Source organism: Xiphophorus hellerii, chromosome 13 (assembly GCF_003331165.1).
Source record: "Xiphophorus hellerii strain 12219 chromosome 13, Xiphophorus_hellerii-4.1, whole genome shotgun sequence".
Classification (NCBI taxonomy): domain Eukaryota; kingdom Metazoa; phylum Chordata; class Actinopteri; order Cyprinodontiformes; family Poeciliidae; genus Xiphophorus; species Xiphophorus hellerii.
The window spans coordinates 19,663,019-19,686,180 of NC_045684.1; the positions used below are offsets into that span (position 1 = coordinate 19,663,019).

The 23,162-nt window shown below is 41.7% G+C and overlaps 1 protein-coding gene across 1 annotated transcript in view; it reads right to left on the minus strand.

Annotated features, from left to right (window-relative positions):
- Positions 1 to 370: 370 nt before the first annotated feature.
- LOC116731412 (inactive phospholipase C-like protein 2) overlaps positions 371 to 23,162 on the minus strand; it is a 38,847-nt gene continuing 16,055 nt past the window's right edge. Inside the window, exons 2-12 of the mRNA XM_032581130.1 lie at positions 16,200 to 16,301; positions 15,872 to 16,021; positions 15,514 to 15,674; positions 14,236 to 14,704; positions 12,864 to 14,063; positions 11,626 to 11,875; positions 11,009 to 11,295; positions 9,286 to 9,489; positions 6,883 to 6,958; positions 1,701 to 1,810; positions 371 to 1,566 (exon numbers count right to left, since the gene is read on the minus strand). Of these exons, the coding sequence (XP_032437021.1) occupies positions 1,405 to 1,566; positions 1,701 to 1,810; positions 6,883 to 6,958; positions 9,286 to 9,489; positions 11,009 to 11,295; positions 11,626 to 11,875; positions 12,864 to 14,063; positions 14,236 to 14,704; positions 15,514 to 15,674; positions 15,872 to 16,021; positions 16,200 to 16,301 (3,171 nt within the window). The 3' untranslated portion in view covers positions 371 to 1,404. The remainder of the gene's footprint in view (positions 1,567 to 1,700; positions 1,811 to 6,882; positions 6,959 to 9,285; positions 9,490 to 11,008; positions 11,296 to 11,625; positions 11,876 to 12,863; positions 14,064 to 14,235; positions 14,705 to 15,513; positions 15,675 to 15,871; positions 16,022 to 16,199; positions 16,302 to 23,162) is intronic.

A 23,162-nucleotide genomic window follows, 5' to 3' on the forward strand; every position in this document is an offset into this window, starting at 1 on the left:
TGCAGATGAGGAAAACCTGGTTTTAGCATGTTTTGTCAGACCTGTGAGGTATGTGATCGAATCTAATTTGGTGCAAAACTCCAAAGGACTTGGAAAAATGAAGAAAGGTTGCGGTGAGACATGCTGAAACGCCACCGTTCTGCTCGTTAATGTCGACTCCTTCGTCCCCCCCAATGAATTCTTCAAGCTACAAATGAGCTCCGTTAAGCTTACGAACAGCACATATGCAGAGGGCCATATGTCTGCCTCCCATACCCAGCAGATGAGCGTCCCCAGCTGTCTTCTCAGCCCCACACACAACTTATGATAAATGAATGAATATTAGAAAGAGCTTGCAGAAAAATAAGAGTAAAACACACACAAGCATTAGTCACTTTCGAAGAAAGAAAAAAAAAAAAAAAGTGTTTATTTCCATCCTGACCTTTACCGGTCAAGTTTCATCTACTGCCACAACACCAAAACGCATCTGGAATGTTTTTCTTTTAGTTTTTTTCGTTCAGCATCAATAACTTATGCAAAATATTCTTTACAGCAAAAAGGATAGAATCAAATATTAAAATACTGTACAGTGTTTTGCACGCAAAGTAAACGCTTTCGACGGCAACGGCATCAGTTCCCTGGAGGCAGACGTCAACACCTATGGAGTTGATCAGTATGGCAGGTACAGTAAGAAGGGTTTAAAGTAGCTCATGGGACCTGGGGGATTCTGGGAAATACAAAAATATAGAATACTGTTTGTAAGACAACATTCAAAAGGGGACGTCAGGCGGGGAGGAAGGTGAGGTTTGGTGCAAAAACAATCTCATGGCAACTGAGTTTAGAGCAGCAATGCGGGAGCAAAACGGCGCTCGGTAAAAAAGAGAAGCCGAAGTCACACGAGGCTCCACTGGTCCGCACAACGATGGCTGAAGACTTCAAATATCTAAAGATTTACATACAGAGTAGGTTTTCTTTAACTTAAAGGGAAAGGCGTCCTGTTACCTGACCTGGTTTGTTTCCTAAACAACAAATTGATAGACCCACCTCTAACAGTATGTATTTTTTTTTACATACTGTTGGCATGTAAAAAACGGCACACTTAAAACCTAGAAAAAGTTCACATGAGAGGAAGATCGTTAACAATTGGCAAGTTTACGACAGTACAAACAGCAGAACCTTGGCTTCAAGTCTAACTACATTCATCTCTCCGCCGCTGCGATCCTAGGATCTCCTACTGGCAGCACATCACCGCGATTGTATAATCAAGATTTTTACTTTCATGAACACTTTTGTCGGTCTCGGATCTTAAATGCTGCGACGCTCCCAAAACGGCTTTGGGGAGCGCGAGAACAAACTGGTGGTATGCGAAAAGTTCATCACAGCAAATATGGCAGCAGTGTGGTCAGGTCGCTGAGGCGAGGCGTCTCATGCGCTCGTGTCGTCATCCGGACCTCGTCCCGTTTGGGAGCGAACGCGCCTCAGTCCTCCACCCTCCTTGCTGAGGTTTCCGGTCAGAGCGGCGTCGTGCACCTGCTTCATGTTCTCCTCCACTTCGGCCTTGGCGTGTTTGAGCAGGTCGGCCTGGCCCTGAGGCAAAGGGGAGGAGAAATCGGAGGGATGTGAAATTTTGAAGATGGAGGCAACAAGATGTCGCATTAAACTTCCTACATGACACTTCTTTTTTCTTTTTTTCCTTTAACATGTGGGAAGGAGTGACTTACCTTCAGGATGGTGATGTTCCAGCTGAAGCTCTCCAGCGCTCGACTGACCTTGGAGCCTTTCAGCCCTTCCTTCATCGCCAGGCTTTTCAGCTTTTCATGAAACTCCATCGCTACAGAGGAAAATAAAAACAAAGGCAAACATTATGACTTTTGAAATATTATTATGCCAACAGGGCTAGTGGGCACAAAAAGGTTTACATGTGTCCAAACAGGATGGAATGATTGGGAATTTGTAGATCGTCAAAATCTCAAAGTAAGTATTTGGGTCACTTTTAAAGAGCTCCCATTCTGAATAGAGCGTGTGTATCGGGATCAAGGGTGTGGAATTTACAAAGTTCAACATAGCCAGACTTGGTTTTGACACTTTCACTGCAACAGGGTTGCTTTATTTATTTACTTATTAAATACTAAAAGAACAACCAATCACCTGGAAATGAAGAATGCTCTTCCTAGCACACCATTGAAAAGATACATGGATATGGTTACAAATATAAGGATCAGATCGATGTGAATTTCCCTTAAAATCTGAAAAGTGAAATGTAATTCAAAGAACTGATAAAGTGCTGTTGACAGTTTTGGTGCTTTGTTTAGTCCCCCTTGCTCTGTTTTCAACAGGCATTCAAGGAAAACTTCAGGAAAATTAACGGTAATGAGATTCTAGTCAGGCCCACGTCGTTCAAAGCAATGACTTAAGTTTTTTTTAATTTATCTAAAACCCTTTGAAATTACTATAGCAGGTCGCTGTGCTGCATTCTAAGACTAGCTTAAACATGAACGGGAGCAGCAAGCTTCCTACGTGCAGTACAGTCCACCCTGGCGCCATTTACCGCAATATATTTGGAGCTAAATGCAAGATTTCCAGAAACAAACTTTAGATATTTCTTGCAGAAAGGAAGCTCAACCGTTTCCCTCAAGGTGATCTTTGTTGTGCTCAGTATGCGTGTGTGGATGGGCGTGTGTGTGTGTGTGTGGGTGTGGGTGTGTTTGTGTGCGGGTGTGTGTGTGTGTGTGTGCGTACGGGCGGCACTTCGGCTTGTTTTAACTTGGCTGCAACGCCTTTGGCTTTGCTTTATGTGTAGGAATTTAAGTTGAAGGATCATGCCCCAACCATCAACACCAACAGAATAAACAAACTTTTTTTTCACCCCTATTTTATTATTTATTTGTTTAAGAGAGAGGAAGGATGAGACGAGGAAATTGTCGAGTCACTTTTTCCACTTTACTCTCAAAGCACCTTGGTACGTATAGCCGAAAAACCATATGGATGTTTAAACTTGCATGACAGAAGATTTCTTCAGCTAGAAAATGTTTTAAAATGCTATCTTGGTAATTAGATTCGCGGTTCAAAGGGCAAGTAAAAAAAAAAAAAAGGCCACACCCTGTCTGAGCTGATGAATGCATAGTAGACTTAAAGGACTAAATGAACCACTTGCAAGTAAAAGCCTCCAGTAATTTTCGTTTCTGTTGGCAAAGCACTAAACATGACCCTGTTGTGTCTGACCTTTCGACTGTGACGTTTTGTATTGAAATTCAGCAGATTTCAACTGGTTGAAATGTAAGTAATTTAGGAGTGTTAAAATGTCTTAAAGCGTGTAAAACTGTTGTACCAACTTTGTCCGATAAATTCTGGACAAGCTTAATTTTTTGTTAATGCAAGATGGCATGAAAACGTCTAGGAATCAATTTGCGAATCCACGGCGAACTGCTGGCGCTCGTGCAAACACGGAAGCCATACAGCTATGGTGTTGGATTATGTTTGTTCAAAACAGCCAACAAGGATCAGCCTTTGATAAAGATGTGCGCACACAAGGATCTTTCCAAACCCCTTACCTGAAGGCAAAGGAAAAACAAGTCAAAACCAGGGTGGCGTGAATACTTTGCAGACATCAGAGGCGGAACTATGAAGAGGTTTCATCACACTTGAGCAAAGACGAGCATGGAAATCTGAGCAACGTATGACGAAATCTGCATAAAAAAACCCCCTAAAAAGACAGGATCGCAGAGTCCAGCCTGCAGCTATTCAGAGCGTGAGTGCACCAAGTTGTTTCCTTGTGTCTGGCTTCCTCTGGCCGCCCCGGGCCACTGTCCCGCTGTTACCATGGAAACCCAAAAGTGGGTTAACACGGGGCAAAGCATCACAGCGAGCCATCAGCAGAACATTGACGTTTAGTATGCTAAGTTGTGGGCCTCTTTCTCTCACACACACAGAGAGAGGAGGGCAAACAGACTGAGGGCGAGTTCGATTCCTCACACGGTCGCTTCTCTGCACCTTAAACGTCTGCAAGCGTGACCACACAAACACACACACACACACACACCAGTCCCTTCTCCACATTTTCACACCTACATAAGTTGCCTTAATAATAACCTTTACCACACAGTTGCTAGGTAACCCAAAGCAGCGTTGTTCCCTCTGCTGGCTTTCTTTCCGAGGGAGAAAAAAAAAAAAAAAAAAAGCACAGATAGAATATCTCCAAGCCAACACACAACAACGTCTTTGTTTTTCTTTGCATATGCAAACAAAAAATAGTCCCGTCTGACCCGCAGGCCACAGCGAGCTTCGGGGCCAGCGCGTCAGGATGTAACACACATTGCATCACTTCCACTTCCTGCACATCTGTAGTGGAGGAGGAAATGATAAAAATAAAAAAAATCTCAAATCCTGGTGGGTTTTTTATTGTTTGTTACACTTCCTGGTGTGGCTCAGAGGACTATGCTGTACATCGCTCAGCCAGACTGGGAAAACAGCTGATCGCCCGAGGTTGAGAAAAGGTCGACGACAAATATCGCATGGTGTGAAAACCGTTAACAGATGAGGACGCCGTTTCTTGGAAACGCCGAGTTTAAAACCAGACTTTCCAGCCAATTAAGATCTGCTTTTTACTTTGCCTGCAGCAGTTTAATTTCTCACTTTGCTGCTCAGGAAACGCATAACGAACGCTCAGGCCGCACCTTCGTGTTGTCGTTTCTTATCGTGTGTTGTATTACAATGCGAATGGTAGAGTGTACAATACTGAGTATGTGCTCGTAATACAACGGAAACAACACAAGATCCCCGTCATATAGTACGCTCCCCATTGCTCTGATTGTCCGCAACGAACATTCACGAGTTTCACAAACTTCTCAAACACACCGGCACATCCCGATGAGCTCTAATCTTATCTTTTACGATTCAACCTCGTCTGAAGCTGCAGCACATCTTTCCTCTCCTCCCCCCTCCCTCCGTTTCCTCTCTCTGCCCTGATGTAACTTCCAGACATCCATCTCTGCCACCAACCATCCCATGCTTCCCTCCAAGTGACCCATATAGGCCTTCTTCCGGTGCGCGCCCTCCTTTCAGACCACAGAGTGGACCTCTGCCTTGGGGATCACCTGATCACCATCTTTGCCCTTAACACACAGGAAGAGCTTTGTTCAGAAGATCAGGCTCCGGGCTCCATAATCAGATGAACATACAAACAGTGGGCCGACCGCTCGCGGGTGGGAGGGGGAGGACTGAGCAATCGCAAACTTAAATCTGTTTACATGTGACCGCAGATGAAATGAAGGATTCATGCAGAGTTCAGGGTGGTAAAATGGGATTGTGGCCGTGTTGCAAAACAGGTGAAAGTGTTAAATGAGAGAAGATGGCTCAACAAAACCCACGAGGAGAAATGAGAGACGTTTTCTCGGAGAGAAGAGTCTCCAGATTTGTTAAACAACAGTAATCAAATTGCCTTTAGCTTTACGCAATGACCCAAGATGAACCCCGACTCTACAGAAATGTTTCGCTTCGTGTTTATCTGGAGCTCTTGGTTTTTTTTTTTTTTCCTTCCCCCAAAACAAGCAACTGACTAACATTTCTGAGCATCAAGTACACAAAATGTACGATATGTCCGCCGAAGGAGAATCTGACTCTTGGATGATACAGCAAAAGTCTGGCTGTTAAGGGTCAGACGACCCAAACTGTCCCTTGTTGAAGTAAACAAAAAGCTGATGCCAGAAACCACAGATGGGCCGGATTTCAGTGACGGAGAAGCAGCGATGATGCTAGTTTAAACCTGCTGCTTTTAAAAACATGCATATAACCCAGGTTTATATGCATATTTTATATGCATATAAACCTGGTTACTACTAGGTTGCAAAAGTTGTCACCTAGTAGTAACTTGCAAAATGATTCATACCCCTTGAGGTCTTTTTCCGTTTCATAGGGATTTTATGTAACAAGTCACCATCATGACAGTGCAGAATCGTGAGTTTAGAGGGAAAAGGATTTAAGGTTTTCACAAATAAAAATCTGAAAAAGTGTGTGACATGCCTCATTTAATAATTCACAGAGCCACCTCTCATTGCAATAATAATTGCAAATCATTTGGGGTCTCTTTTTGCCCGACTGTCTCACCAATTGTTCTTTGCAAAGTAACCCAAACTCCAATTGGACGGACAACATCTGTGAACTTCCACGTTTTGCCAAAATCTTACATTTGGACCCAAGCCTGAATCATCGGAGGTTAAATTACAAACAGGTGAACTCAATTGACCAATTAGGTAATCTATAAGGGTAGATGGTTGCCTGGGTTTTATTTAGGGATACAAGAGTCTAGGAAGATCCATAAAAACACATCCCAGACTCTTATCTCGCAAAATAAAATTGCTTGTCTCTGTTTTAGAACATTTGCTGCATGTGTTTCTCAGCTCTCTCCTTCTGATGTGTTGTGGTGGCGCAGGGGGTTAGCACGCCCCACGTTTGGAGGCCTTAGTCCTCGACGCGGACGTCGCGGGTTCGACTCCCGGTCCCGACGACCTTTGCCGCATGTCTTCCCCCCTCTTCTCACCCCCCTTCCCGTCTGCCTACTGTAGAAAAAATACGAGCCACTAGCGCCGCAAAAACTCTTCGAAAAAAAAAAAAGCAGCATAAATGAGGTAAAAAGAGGAAGGAATTTATAAAGCAATTGAAATAAAATACAGAAAAAGGAAGGAGACCCACACAAAAATAAGTCAGAACCTACAAAAAACCCCAAAACATCAAAGTAGGGAAACATGATGGTAAAGTAACTTTGATCTGAACAGAATAAAATAAACTTAAGAAAAATTAAAAGAAACAGATGAAGTCACAGAGAAGCCTGCGTGGGAGCTCTCACAAGCACGAGCTGGTTATATGAGTTTCCCCTGGAGTTATGTCCATCATAAAACACCTACTCACCCATTGTCTGTATATGCAGGATTTTTTCATAGATTGCATCTGCAAACTCCATCACAGCTTTGCTTGCGTTGACCATCTGGGGGTCGGAAAACAGGAAACGGACACTCTGTTAGCAACAGGGGCCCATAAATCGCATCGGTATTTAACTAATAAATCCTACTGTCAGGTGGATTTGCAAAGCTTTTATCGGGTATGACACAACAGAGCTAGCTGGTGGACATACAATGCAAATGAAAAAGCAAGAATCATTTAAATGGTAGACATGTCAATATGTTCTGTAATACACTGAATTACTGCTCTGTATTGATTGGTTGGAAAAGTATATATATATAAAAAAAAAGAGTTCAGACTCAAAGTACGACTATATGAATGCACATGACAGCAGCATCCAAAGCTACATATGGATGACATGCAGAGACTGTATGAATAATGAGACACTTCCTCTCAGAAAGCCTTCTGGGACTCGACCCCGCTGTGGGAAAAAACAAAAACAAAACATTCTTTTCAAGCAAATAAGGGATTTACCACCGCGTGTCGCCGAAAACCAGATCAAATTCCACAAGAAGTGCACAACCAGATTCTCATTTCCTGACTCTTTCTTTCTGTGTGTCAGGGACTCGGGCGATGAATCCATTTAGCCAAATCGCATTCAAATCTATGCTAATGGTATTCAGCGGCGGGGCGAGCTTTTGCAGCTCCGCTCCGTTCGGCTGGAACGGAAGCGGCTGGAGACATGGACTAACCCACTTGTATGTTCTAGCCGAGACCCGCGGTGCACGGGCCTGCGGTCCCACAAACTAGATGCACAGCGGTGATAAACAGCTGTGGGAGACTTAAAGTGTCCCAGATTATGCACCGAAACCATAATCAAGAGCATTTCAACTTTGCAACTTGTTCTTGTCTGAGAACCTGTAACCCATCAGCTGTGCATCTTCATACCCAAGATATTCCTCAAAAATACTTAAAGTAAAATAAACATAAAAACAAAATACATTTGCAGGCAGTCTTGGCAAAAAGCGGCCTCTTGGGGTCACTCAACCTCCATAAGAACCCTCAGATGTCTTTTACATGCTAACTAGTTGTTTGGGAAGCATGCCAGGAAAAAAAACCCATTCTGTCCTACCACTGCAAACGTAAATATCGACAGCTTGCTAAAAGCTGCAGGTAGGCCTGTCATGGTTAATCTTGCTGGATGATAAATTGTCTCAGAAATGAATGCCATAAATGATGCTATCTTCAAGAAATCTATTGATGATAGCATAATAATGCAACTTCGTCCTCTCAAAAATCAATAAGCTAATTTTGTAAAGAATACTTACACTGGAACTGGAAGATATTTTAAATGTCCAAAATAGATAACCAAAAGCAATACATATAGCTCGTATAAAAACCCCACACAACCAAAACCATGATGAAAATGAATTATGAAGTCTGTAAATAAAATTGCCCTTCAAAATTTGAAGGGCAATTTTGACAATCAAAATTTAGCTCATTTTTAATTCAAATTACTAATTAATTTATTGCTTATTGTGCCACGTTGAGCTACAGGGACTTTATGAGAATCTTGCACCATCAATGACTCTCTGTTCCCACCACGTGAAATGGTTTAGAAAACAAAACCAACAAATTCTGACCATGCCCCCCCCCCAAACCATCTCCATATACAATAAAGTCAGCTTTTTTCTAGATTTTTCTGTGTCAGATTAGGCTGATGATTTACCCCGTAAGTGTGAAGAACACTATATTTTCAAACAAACAAACAAAAAAAACAATAATAAAAAAACCCCGCCTAGTTTCCTCATTAGAGCTGCATGAAACCCACTTATTATGGAGCGACTGGTGCAAGTTCGGCCAAAAGAAACTAGGGAGGAAGAATATAGAGGGAAGAAAGACAAACTGACACCAAACATAAACATGGGTAAATAAAAGCAGCTTTAAACCTTTTTGAATACAAAGATTTATGCCTCCGCCACTGCTGGTCTGTGAGACGGTAACTAACGGATACGCCTTTTGTTTTCTTTGTTTCTTCCAGTCTTTGTTTTTCCATCTGCAAAATTAACTCCTCATCTTCTGACGCCCGGCGTGTATTTTTAGAAGCTATTCCATAAATCTAATCTGGTGAACGACTTTCCCCCCGTGGTCAGTGGTAGTATGTGGTTTATTTGGGTGGAAACACACGGCGGCTTCGGGCCAACATGAGGATGTTGCCGGCAAGCCGAAGACAAACGGGGGTGTTGTCTGCAACACGACAATGAAAGCTCACTTTGTACTTCGAAGCTAGCTGCCTCAAAAGGAAGCGTTTGATTGTCGGGTCAAAGAGTCAGAGGGAGGGATGTGACTCGCATGCCATTTCTCATCAATTGTTTTTCTCTTGCACATTTTCCAAGTTCATTCTTTCCTCACCGTATCGTACGTAGAGACGACTCGGCGCAGGACATCCGGCAGGGGCCCCTGGGGCTCCAGTGTGGGGTAGTTGTCTCTCAGGTCGAACAGCAGTAACGGGGTCCCCTCTGGGCCCGACACTCTGGAGCCCAGGGCCAGCACACACTGCATGAGGTTGGCCACAGCCGACACCCCACACAGCTCCCTGAATACTGCAACAGAGTTCTGAGAAAAAAAAAAAAAAAACCCTATTATTTAAGTATTTAGCAAATATCTCAAGGGTGTGTTATCTTTTACACATTACACGTAAACATCTGGTTTCAGTTGTATTTTTGTGGGGGGTGGAGGGGGTTGACAGAAACTCAACATAATTTGCAGAAAGAATCAAAACAAATAAACCCGGGATAATTGTGAGATTTTTTTTCTCCTTCCTGTTACTGACTTGATTTATTTTCTCCACAAAGCACTTTGTCTTTCCTTTCAGAAATCATTTATTCTCCTGCTGCAGCAGTGTTGTGAAGGTTCGAAAAAAAAAAAAAACTGAACGGTGTGAATGCCGGCAATCTCGCATTAGTGACAGTTTAATTGGCATAATTAATACAAGCACTTACAGACCAAACTGACTGACTCATAAAACACATTTTGAAAAGGAATATTGAATAATATTTCACACCGGAGTGAATATTGATTCTGCTGAATAACTACCAAACTGAACTGTATGTGTTTATGAATGTATTAAAGTAATTAATGGTGGAGTAAAGATGAAGCTAAGGGCAAGATTAAAGAAACCGACTGGTTCACAGTGAAAAACGGTGGCTTGACTTTAAATAGTGCAGAACTAACAACTGGCCACTTTGACCTTCGTCGGCTCTGACCAACGAAGGTCTGTAACACATTGGTTAATGTTTTCCACATTTCATGGCTGATTTAAGACAACGCTTACTCGAATTAGTTTGTAAGTTTTACAATCTTCAGAAAGAACATCTGAAAAACCTCAAGATCTGAAATCTGTCGGCCATTAAAAGTCTTGACTGGTGTAAATCTTATACAGCGACAGAAGAGGCCATTACGATCCACAAAACTTGGTTTTCCATTTTGTTGATGGCAATGCTGATGTTGCATAGTGTTTGATTTGGCAAAAATCACAATTTAATTTTACTGCAAGTTATGCCATTGTCAGACTCTGCTCAAATGTAAATGGTTAAACTTAAAAAGGTGAGCAGAGGTTACTGGATTAGCTGAGTCACATGGACAGGTTGCACATGTTGACGTCTTCCAAGTGTGGCAATTCCAGTTTTAAAGCCTCTTCATGTAGTTTGTTCCACTTTCTTATTATTTTTTAAATCCATTTATGACCAAGTCTTAAAATGATATTAACTTGCTTTGTTGAGTAGAAGTGAAGGCCAGAGTAAAAAGGGACAGATAGTTCACATTATCTACACATCGATTTTTGCTGAAAAGCTTCCACTCCTTGTTGCGTTTTACAGAACTGAAAGATGTGAGATGAAGATTGATTTTGAAGATTTCCAAAATAGAACTTTTTATGGAATCCAGTTACACCAGTCTTTAGGACTCCTCTGCTATCATTCGACCTTTGTCCTCTTTTTCTTTTAATCTGAAACATATCTTCAACACCACTGCGTCAGAAATACTGCTCTACAGATAACAAGCAGTTTGCACATTTGTCAAGATGTTTTATCTAAGCCTTAAACTGAAGCACATATTCCATGAAATGTTTCCTCACCTGCATGTTACCCCTCAGGTCTGCCGCTTCCCTCAGAAGAGGAGCGGCCATCTTGAAAACCTCGTCGACGGTCCGAACTCCTAAGTCCCTCAGAGCTGTGTACTCCCTCCCTTTTCGAGTCTTTCGTACCGAGAGGCCTCTTTTGTAAGGTTTTCCACCTCCTCTCCGGTTTGTGAGGGCCACATGTACAAACAACTTGGCGTGTGGAAGGTCCTCCCCAGTGAGGGACTGGAGGGGCACGTGTCGGTAGCCAGGTTGGAGGCACTCCAGTGGTATAGTATACTGGCCTGCAGAGGTTGAGAACTACTTTAATTGCAGCGCAACAAAGCAAAAGCTGATCATTGCTAACCTGAATGTTTCTTTCTATTCACTTAACATCTTGGACATATTGTGGTAGTGACATCTACACAACAACAACAACATTTCCCACAGTACTACACAGGAAACAGGTATTTCCACATCTGGTTGCATCATATCCTGTTTTATGTGCATTATAAAACCTTTTTGTACTTTAAGTTAAGAGCTCAAATCTCTCACAAAACCCCCTCTTTGTATGCTGTACAGGTGTGAACAATTAAAGAGATTTCCTTTTCCAATAATAGTCCCAACACACTGACCTATGAATTCATCCCCAATGAAGTCATCGTCCAACACCACAAAACGAACCATGGCAAGCTCTGGCAAGTTGATCTGGAACTCGAAGCTCTCATCAAAGATGGGGTTGTCCCCGTTCTGTCTCACTGTCCTGGTGCGGCGCTCGCTGCAGTCAGCTGGGATGCCATGGATCTCCACATACACATATGGGTCTACAACATCCCCTTTGGCCCCAGAACCTTTTGGTTTGGGCAGATTCTGGCCACTGATCACCTGTAGGAAAAATACCTATTACTTAAAGAGCATTTGTTTTTAGTGCCCACACATACACAGCCCATTCTTTGCTAGAACCTACAAGTTATCTTTTGGGACCAGGTACTACCATGAGGTGATTTGTAACATGGGACTTTCTAGAACTTAGTAGTCACTTCCTAGAACTTGGAGATTACAATCCTGGAACTGACTTGTAACTTTTGACAAGATCTCCTTAAATTCTTGCCATCTGAAATTTTAGGTTGACTTTTAATTAAATAAGTGTTTTGGAAACTACAGGTCATTTCTAGACATAATCTGTAATACGAGGTGACTTACAAAGTGACCCTTTTCTGAACTCCAGTGAGTCTTTCCAGAGTTTAGAGGTAACGCACCTTGAACTTGAAAGGATATTTTTGGAAATTAAGTTGTATCATCAAGCAACTCAGATTCTCTGTGCTACTTTCCAGAATTTTGGGACAAGTTTCTATAACATACCATTCACTTTAGTTGTTTTATTAGGTAACTCATAACATGGTACCATCAGGAATGTACACTACCTTCCTGTAACTTATTAGTTTAGAGGAGAAAGTGCCTTGTGTTTTCGCACACACCTGAACTTTGAGGTTACTTTAAAAAGACAGGTGTCTAAGTTTACAAATAACTTATGAAAAACTACCTCTTAAATTACAGAAAAGTACCCTGTAAGGCTCCATAAACATTTCTGAGAAGTAGTCTGTAAGTTTCAGGAAATTCCCATGTAATTTCCAGAAAGTTAGTAGTCATCCATTACAACCATATAATCTTATAATAATGCAACTGAAATTCATACAGTCGGTAAAGTTCATAATTTCACCGTCAAGCACACTCTAGCTCTTATTCAAGTTCCCTAATACTTGTTACTTTTAGTATATTTTGATTAACAAATTTGCCAACATTTTTGAAACTGGACGACAGCGTCTCACTTCAAGCACATAATAAATTGAGCATTTAATGATTTATGCTCTACCTTTACATGCAGCAGCTGTGGCGACACGCCCGGTACAGTGTCTTTGGTGTCAGCACTGAAATAAGACACTTCCTGCCGCATGATGGCCGGACGTAGCACGTAACCGCAGCTCCCGTTCTGCCGGAACCAGGCCGTGTTTAGGTCCATCATCAGTCCTGCTGTCTGAAAATTCATCGACACAATCTGACAGCCGCACTTCCACAGGTCCTGGGGATTCATATTGCTCGAGTCAATGCGCATGGGGTTGGGGTACACTCGGGACAAGAAATGCTTGTTGTGGTTGACAAAGTCTCCAGGGCTGTCGCCAGCCAGACGCAAAGCCAGAGACTCATGGAAAGAGCACAGTTCCCAAGGTTTTTGAGCTTTAGAGGAAGTTTTAAAGTCTTTAAAGCCAACTGAATGACATAGAGTTACCAAGTCGGACAGTTCCCTCAACAGCTGGAAACGTTTGGGGGAAGAATGAGGCATGTTAGACTGAGGGACAGATGTGAGAGAGACACTTTTCTGCACAACGTCCTTCTCGGTTCCAGCAGCATTTGCCGCTTTTATCCTTTGGCTCATTTCTGCTCCTTCATCTTCCTCGCTCACCTCCCCATCTGAATCTGGCCCAAGCTTTTTACCCTTCAGTAGGATTCGACGTCTTAGTTCACGCGGCGACGGTAGGTACAAAGCCCCTTCAGCTGGTAGATCTCTATACAGTTTATCCCCCAATATCCTTGTGAGATGCTGCAGTAAAACTTTTTGCTGTTGCAGCGAACAGTGATTTTCAATACAGAGAATTAACGGGTACTCCGACGCCACAAATGCAAACTTTGCAATTGCCTCCAACACAGAATGCAGAGCCAGTGGACGGGAAAGACTGTGACCCGTGCAAACCACCGGCTCCCCGTCGGGGCCGTCCCAAACATCCACCTCCACGCAGCGGCAGCCCATCTTCAGGGCGCGGATGTAACCGGATTTATCAGAGGGACCTCGAAACTGGTCCTCGATGAGGTAGGTGTTGTGGGAGGAGTTGATGTAGTAGTGAGACAAAGGCTGGGACATGTCTTGACAAATGGTGTCATGCTCCCGATCGAACAGGTGGCACTCTGACGAAGTGAGGTAGCTGGTGAAGCCGTCCAATGACAGGTGTCCCTGCTGCCGACCCTCTTCTGATGGCTCGTGGGCCTGGATGAGTTGCAGACTCATTTCCTCACTCGCCTAGATGGAGAGAAAATTAAGAGAAGACCGAGAAATAAACAGAGAAATTACAGACTACAAGGAGGAATAAAAGTCTTAGTCTTAAAAAAGCCTGAGCTAGTCGTCCAAGTAAAAGAAACATTTTTACATTTGACTTGTTTTCTGAATTTATGCATCGTTTCATGTTACCCACTTGTGCCACACCCTGCTCAGCTTCAATGAACCTCATCAGGTCTTTTGCGTCCAGGTATTCTTTGTTGCTGGAGAACTGCACCAACAGAAAGTAGATCTCTGGACGGGTGCAAAAGTCATGGAAGACCTCAATGAACTCCTGCTTGGTCACTTGCTCCTTTCTCGCCGATGGCTTTTCGTTTTCAGCGTGGTCTTTAAAGCCCGATTCATTGCACGACGTAAGCGCACACGTCTTCTCCCGGAGCCTCTGAATCTCCTTAAACCTGTGCTCCACTTTACCGCTGCTCACTCCAGGATTCACGCTTTGTACCAACTTAACAGCTGACTGCAAGGGAATCCCCTCCTCAATGACTTCCTGTTTATTTTGATCGGCGGCAGAGGAAAACAACTGCTCCAGCCAGCGAAGGCGAAGGCTGTCCTGACTGTTGGCTAGTATGTCGAGGGCGTGTCTGCCGTACTGCATGAGATACCTAGAAGCAGATAAGAGATGGAAGAGCACCGATTATCTAACAGGACGCATTACTTTGTTTTCAGAAAAACAAATACGTGTGGCTGAGAAGTTGCTTGAATGCCAATCTTGATCAGTGGCAGTGGCTTTTAAAACGGGCAAAATTCAGACGAATACACCAGTAGAGTGACCCACCAAAACTCCTTGATTTGACCCACTGGAAAAAGCAAGCCAAACCCTAGAACATGCAGCAGCATGCACATATCTTGAGTCAGTTCTTTATGCACTAACCCTGCCTCCTCTAATGAGACTGATTTTTAAAAAAAACTCATTTCTGATATATTTTACTCAATAAGACATAACCTTCAGAGACTGTTCATCCACTGTAGATGGTCTTTTGTCCTTTCTGCTCACTACTTTCTGAATTCTCTAAAGATACAGTTCTCTCCGAAGTTCTGACCTTTGTCCAATCACCTGAAAGTTTTGGGTCAAAAATGACTTATTTAGTCGGTTTCATTTAGTTCTTGATTTTAACCACCTTGGCTAAAAGCCCTGTTCCATCTAAACATAATCCCAGAGCATGATGCATTCACCACCATATTTTATTGTGGCATTTTTCTGGACATGTTTAGTGGTGGTTTTGTGCCAAATGGAAGTCCTTTGGGATTCCACAATAAAGACTATTTGATACATTGAAGGTTCTGAAATGACTTTTGTCTCAGTCCACTGTATGTCTCACAGACCTTGATGCTTCTTACATAGTAAGTTTATTGTTGAAAGTTTTGTACAATTTAAGTGCAAAACTGCTTTCAGTTGTATGTCTTGCCTTACCTTAGTCCAGTCACCCAAATGTTAGCCACTTCAGCAGAATTGGCCACCAGGTCCAAGCTCTCATACATCTCTCCGTAGATGATGGAAAATGCACAGTCCTCCGAAATCTGCTCATAAACTCCACTGGTGCGGAAGGTTTCCGTGTTACGACCTGTCCGGACCTAGAATTTGTGATTCATAAAACCTCACGTCAGACGCCATATAAACCAAAATAACTGCTGCCCGCCGTATGCTCAAAGGCTGTAAATATCTCCAAAGCTTGAAAAACACTCAGAGTTCATGTATAAAGGAAAGGCCAGGGAGCAGCTCATCATGGTCTGATGATCTGCTGCTGCACTTTGAGCAAAAACAAACTCACTTCGCGTATCGAGTCGAGAAAGATCCGAGCTTTGTCCGATTCCTTCTTGGACGGCTCCCAGAACAGAGCCTGCAGGCCTGCGTCCAGAAGGTAGTAACGCTGATATACGCGAGAGTTGGGGCGGATTTTTTTCAGCTCGCTGCCTTCAACCTGGAAGACAAGACATGAAAGCCACAGTCACTCACATGGGCTCCCAAACTCGGCGACAAGCTCTGTTGGGTGTTTGACAGAACAGAAACCCCTTGATGCATGTGTGGAACATTAAATATTTCATGTACAGGCGTGTAACTCGTGCTCTTTTCGGAAGGTCACACAGTTGCAGACGCACCATGGAGTGGATACACCCGGCAGCGCTGCTGATCTTCTTCTCTGCCAGGCTGCTGCTGAAGGACACCGTCTTCTTTTTCTCCCGACCGGCACGTGAGCCATCCTGAACAGGAAGGAGGGAGGGAGGGAGGGATGAAAGGATGGGACAAGCAGGAGAGGAGATAGGGCAATAAGTTTAATAAAAATTTGCCCAAACAGAGACATCAAGACAATCAGTCATCCCTTTAAAGACTATTCCCAGCCTATTTATGACATTTTTAAACCACACAATGGAGTTCAAGGGATTAAAAACCATGATCTTATATAAGCATACAGATTATTTGGCTTCCTCATGCCGGTCTGTTACTGTTTTTTCTAATGCCACACTAAAAGCCTTTGTTTGCCCTTGCCCTTCAAAACGACTCCATTAATCATACCTGACTAGACGGGAGGCAGCAGGCCACAGCATTCTAATTCTGCCCCATCCACAACGACGCTCAATCCGTTTATCCGAGCTCTCCATCACAGCTCGTCCTTCTGATTTATCGACTTATTAGACATCGCCCACGCAAAGAGCCTCGCGCTAACGGATAAGAACATGTAGTATGTGGGCAAAAATGATTTAATTGTGGCTGCATTTGTCCAGAAGTAATCAAATCAAAGTGCTAAGTAAAGTTAGTTTGAGACTGGATAAGCAGGGTAATGTAATTACATCGGGAGACATTGAAAACACCCACACAGCCAAGCAGGCAGGACGGGGTGTAACAAATATAGGACCGCTCTTTCACTGCAAAAATGTGGTTCACTGAAGACCAAAATTTAAATAAAAAGGAACTAGAGTCAGTTACATTCTGATTTGTATCATTTTTAGTGCTCCTACACGTTCCCTAAATAATGATTTCAAAGGGTTTTTTTTTCCTTCAGTGGAACAGCTGAAATTAGATGACATGTTTATACACACTAAAAACAGTTGTTTCTCTGTCTTAGGTTAGTTAGGACTAGGAAATTTTTCATTTGCTAGATGCCAGCAAGTGATTTTATCAAAAATATATTTTTAACTTCAATTCAGAAGCCGACAAATTTGCTGGAATAGTTCTTTTAAACGATAACATTTTTAGATTCCTTTCTTAACCTTCCCATAATTAATTTGGTGAAAGTTTGGCCCTGACAGAACTCTGGTAATGGAGGCGATCACACAGACTCAAATCTGCCAACAAATGTTTACGTTTTTTTGCAGTCACTCCAACACTTTGTTCTGTTCAACCCACTTTGTAAATAATTTAGATTGAAGGCAATTTTCCAATTGGAAGACTCATTTATGGCTAAGCTTAAACTTTCTGTGCGATTTCAGGAGATGTTTCTTCAGTATTTTCACCTAATGCTCAGGATGCCATCTGTTTTCTTGTTTTTTAAGTGCACCAGTCCGCCCGGCAGCGAACACAATGGTGCCACTCTCAGGCTTCACAGTTAAGTTCCTCTTCTCAGGCTTCCAAGTTTCTGCCTTTTTCCTCTAAATGTAACCACAGTCCTTTTGGCCAGACATTTCTATCTTTTGTTTGATCATATGTCTGCAGTAATGAACGTTGCTGTCTGACTGCATTTGCAAACTGGAATCTGTATTTATTTTTGCTTTTGCAGAAATGGCTTCTTCCTCTGAGTGGCCTTTCAGTTTATGTCGATGTAGGACTCATCTCATTGCAATGTCACTGAATGAAAACGATCAAAATGGATCGGTCTTGCTCGCATAGCATGCACTCTTGTTCTTCCCATTTTGAAGAGTAATGGAGTAATGTCAAAAAGGGAAAAAAACACTCTGATCACCTTAAAATGTAAAATATAAGTGAATTCTTTGCTACATTTGCTTTCTATGGTTTCTTAGTGGTGCAAAAATATTGCAAGAGTTATGCAGATCCAAAATTAAAAATAATGACTCTTTAATCTAAACATTTGGGTTACTCAACAAGTTGCCTCTTGACAATCTGATGCATCATTCTACTTTTGAGGAGGCGAACGAGGCCAGCATAAATCAGCCTAATGCGTTCTCCTGTTTAGGGTGAACATCTGTGGACACTCAACGGTATCCTATCATCATCATAACTCTGGTTTCATTCAAATAAGGCTTCATATTCACCTCGAGAGCGCTTGTGCCTTTCATGTAAAAAAAAAAAGAAGAAGAAGACATGAGAGAGTTGTTAATATGAAAGAAACATGAGGGATATGAAAGGCTACAAGAGACAACAGATAAAAAGAGGAGAGGGGCGGCTCAGAGCCGCGTTTTATCTGAAGAACATGAATTAAGATGAGAAGGACGAGACTCTTCCCCAAAAACAGAGGGAACGGCAGCTCAGCATCACAGATTCTCACACAGTTAATTGAACCTTTGCAAAGGAGAAGCGTTCCCAACATTTAGGGGGTTTAGTGCGACGACTGCACTCCAAATATATACCTGCCTGGTCCTTCAGGGTGTGATGGAGAGACAGACAGACTGGAGCTGAGGTTCCTCTCACCCCGCCAATTTAATTGCAGCGTGATAGAGAGAAGGAGGGATTCTGTCACTTTCCAACTCTCCGAACCCAAAACAAGCCTCGCATTAACACGTTAGCAATGTGAAGCCACGGCCCGTAAATGAGCTGATGGGTTTTCAGCTCGTTAAAATCCTGCTGGAGTGCCTCAGCGGCACTTCTAATTTCTGCTCTAAAGTAGGAAAAAAAAAAAAAACGTACAAGAGTCATTTAAAGGGAAGTGTGAAAAGCTAATCAGGGGTGATGCTCTGAAAGTTAGCCCCACTTAATTTTAAATAACCTAATAATCAAAGGGAAAACTCCCATTCGAATTAAAATCACAAACCTCTACATAGTTTTTACGGCTCCACCACCATTCACTTTTTTTATTCTTTTTCAGTTCTGCGTTGCTGGCAAGAGGGAGATTAAGGTCAGTTTTAATCCATGGCTCCTCTTCGCGAGTGTTTGAAGAACGCCACCTCTGTGGCTCCATCAGGCATCATTACTAAGCATTTATTACCCAGCAGAAACACAGCACAAGTAATTCCATCTCCGGAGGTGTCCAACTGTCTGACAAGTGGGTTCCACACCGTCCTACATTAATAAGTAATAAGATGAAAATCCTGCAGAGGTAAAGGATACAATTTCTAAACAAGCTGCCAAGATATGAGCCAGCTTTGGGTATCAATGTACATCAACGCTACAAGAAGACACAGTTTGCAAACCGCAATAATGTTCCGTCATGCTGTTCCGTCCCAAGTCGAATCAATTACACATTTCAAAATAACTAGGGTTTAATACAACAGTATGGAGTATAGGGGGATCCATTTCAGCCCCACCCCCACCTGTTGCCAGCTGGTTAATAGAAAGTGTCTACACCTTTGCCTTACTTATTATAAAGTCAGATTTGGTAGCTTGGAAATATTACATGGAATAAAAATCATGGACTTTGATGGATGTCAGGCAAAAGCAATTAGATTTGGGGTGCCAAACTCCAGTCCTCAAGGGCCACTGTCCTGCAACTTTTAGATGTGCCTCTGCTGCACCACACCTAAATAACATAATTAGGTCATTGGCAAGGCTCTGGAGAACTGATCTACACAAGGAGGAGGTAATTAAGCCATTTCATTCCAGTGTTTTGTACCTGTGGCACATCTAAAAACTGGGACGCCAGCCCTTAAGGAATGCAGTTTTTGTGAAAATACAAAATATGCAACATAATATGCACTCTAAACAGATCCAATTTACATGCATAAATGTGGTCAAACTAATCAGATTTAACTAATTTGATTTAGTTGTAATAAAATGTTATCTAGTTCAGCTTAACGATCCAACAAAGTGCTGCCTGTACGCCATATTAAGGTAATACTACATTCACTGTAGAGCTGACAAGTTGTGAACAGCATGTCTGATTCACACCTTTTGCAAAACTAAATTTACTAATTAACCAGGTAATAACAGGCTATAAAGAGCAGACCGAAAGTATTGAATATCGTGTCCAATAAGCACTTAAAGACGTGTGACAAAATTAGTGAGTGCCTATTCTAAAATTAGTTTTTCAGATTAAGAATAACTAAACTATGTTATTAAATTTTCCCCCTCAATTATTGTTTTTTTTTTTATCCTAAAATTTTGGTTAATTGTGTGTATTATTGTGTAATACCATTTTTTTTTTTTACGCAAGGTAGAATGTCTTGCTGACCCCATGTCTGCCTCACTTGGCAGTCAGGATTCAGTTATAAGTTGCAGACACGGCCCTTTACTGGTAGCCCCAGTTGACTTGCAACTTAAAAAAAAAACAAAAAAAACAGCCTGAAAGTGAGGAAGCTCAAACGCACAACACCGTCTCTTAGTCTGAATAAATTACCCTCACTAGATGAGATTAAAGGTCAACCATTTGCCAGAAAGCGGCCAAACCATTTGAACAGAGTGAAATCCTTTTCATTTTCCCACATCAACACGAAAACAGAAGTAATGACAATAACAACAACTAAAAAAAAAACAAGATCATTCTCCATTCACTGACATAACTCAGGTTTCATTCCCGCCCGTTCTTTGTACTAGACGTCTGCATCACAGACGCTCTGTGTTTTCTCACACATGGCAAGACAAGCCGTCAAAACCGCTAGAGTGCTTCAAAACAGGAAGCAGCCCATCAGCCAGTCACAGAGAGCTTCCTGTAACTCCACTGAGAGCAGAGACGAGCAACAGACGGGAGAGAAAGTGCATTAAAGAAAAATAAAAAAAAACATGTCAAGCGAAACCCACTTTACTCTCAAATCTAGATATGAGTTTTGTTATTTTTAGGTTTCACACAGAGCGCAGGCATGTGATGCAGAACAAGTTCAGAGCAATGGTTCCAAAAGTTCTTTTGTAAATTTGCAACAAAACACATGTATGTTGAACATATTCTATTTCTACCATTTACTCTGATATATTTTTTCTCTTTAACATTTGATTTAGTAGTGAAAATGACGCAAATGTGCTTAGAAGGCATTAATTTAATAAACACTTAAAGAGCTCTTACTTAGTTCATCCTGCATAATGACTTTTAATATCTATATTTAAGTTCATTTTGTTCTCGGTGCTGCACATTTTAAAGCTGTGAATTTAATATAAATGTGAATAAAATAGTCATGGCTTTAATAAACATGCAGTTGAGCTCTACACAATGTCATTCACAGTTGGTACAGCTGTCCTATTAAATTTTAAAGTAAAATTAATATTTTGTTGTTTTCTTTTCCAGATAATAGTACATATGTATATCTTTTTGGGCGTTTGTTATCATTTTTATTTTGTTAGACGTTGCATTTCTCCTTATTTAAATAGCTAGCATAGCAGCATGCTAGCTACTATATAGTAGCTAGCATGCTGCTATGCTAGCTACTATATGTAAGCATATGGTAGCATAGTAAGCATATAGTAGCATAGTAGTTAGCATGCGTACTACTGCTAGCTACTATATGCTTACATATAATAGCTAGCATGCTAGCTACTATATGCTTACATATAATAGCTAGCATGCTAGCTACTATATTTTACTGGCATATTTTACAAACTGAATAGCACGGGATAACATTGTTCAAATTTACATAAACAATCTTTATTAAGTGCATAACAAAGGAATGCAGTAGCATTTTCTCTGGTGCTAAAATGATTTATACTTGTAACCTAAACTTCTAGGAAACATTAAAATCCAGGGTTTACTTTTGCTGTTTTTATTAAACATAACTTTGGCTGATGACCTCTAGGCCACTAAAATATATATATATATAATTACGTTTTGAGATGCTAAATGCTAACGCTCTTCCTGTGTTGCATTTTTGATAAAAGCAACCAGATTATCAGTCTTGTAGACACAGAGACAAATCAAAGGTTGTAACTGAAAGCTAATTTGAATAAAGTTATACCAACCCCAAAGGAAGTAGACCACTAAAAGATAATGTTGAAGTGAGTCATAAGGTGGGACTGCCAGGAAAGCATTACAAAGATTTTAGTTTTTCTACTGATATTGACTTTAGTCTTCCAAATGTTGGATTTTATTAAATTTACTCTCACTAACCAATTTATACATCTGTTGAACTGATTCCTATTATTACAATCAACCCAGCGACTCAAGGCCTTTGGGCAACGTGGCTTGATGGAAACGACTTGCTGGTTGCGTTCGTGCACGACTATCTCTCAGGTGTAGACAGAATGTCCCAGAAGACAGAAACTGCCCAGTGGGGAGCAGTTGTGAGGACCAGAAATGTTTTGTAAATGTCAAAGGTCACAGGATGATAGGCATACCGGTGTAAGATAATAGAAAGGAAACAGCAGGGCAATTAGCCAATTCGCTACAAAAAAGTAATGCAGGATACCGTTTCTGCACAAAACAGCTCAGAAACGTTTCTGGTAACTTGTTGGATCCAACTCCTCATGTGTCAATACAGTTCGGAAGAGAGAAGTTAGGTCAATAAAGTGGTTGATGAGTGTATAAACAGAAAAAGATAGGAAATCCCAAAGAACATGATGTTTTCTACAGAGGTAATCTGATGGACGATTAATTTTAAAAAGCGCCCAGCACATATCTGAAATTCGGTTGGAAAATACTAACACAGCCGTCAAACCGTAGTAGAGATGATGCCATCTGATAAGCACTCTCTTTCTTTGTATACTCCCGTTTCCTCCCACAGAAACATCACTGTTAGCTCAATGGGTTACTCTAATCTGTCCTTGGGTCTGAGTGTGTGTGAATGTTTGGTTGTTCTGTGTGACTCTGTGTTTCCCTGTGATGTACTTGTCCAAGGTTATTTAACTATTTCCACTTATTTTTTAATCAATTATGTCTGTTAAAATAAAAATAAAATCAATTTGATTGTGTTTCCTGAAATTTCCCTGCAAATACAGTGAAATTGTTATACGTTTCATGCTCATGGATATTGATGAGCGTGCTATTCCCATTGCAGCATGAGACTGAGACACTGAACAAATGTCTAAATAAA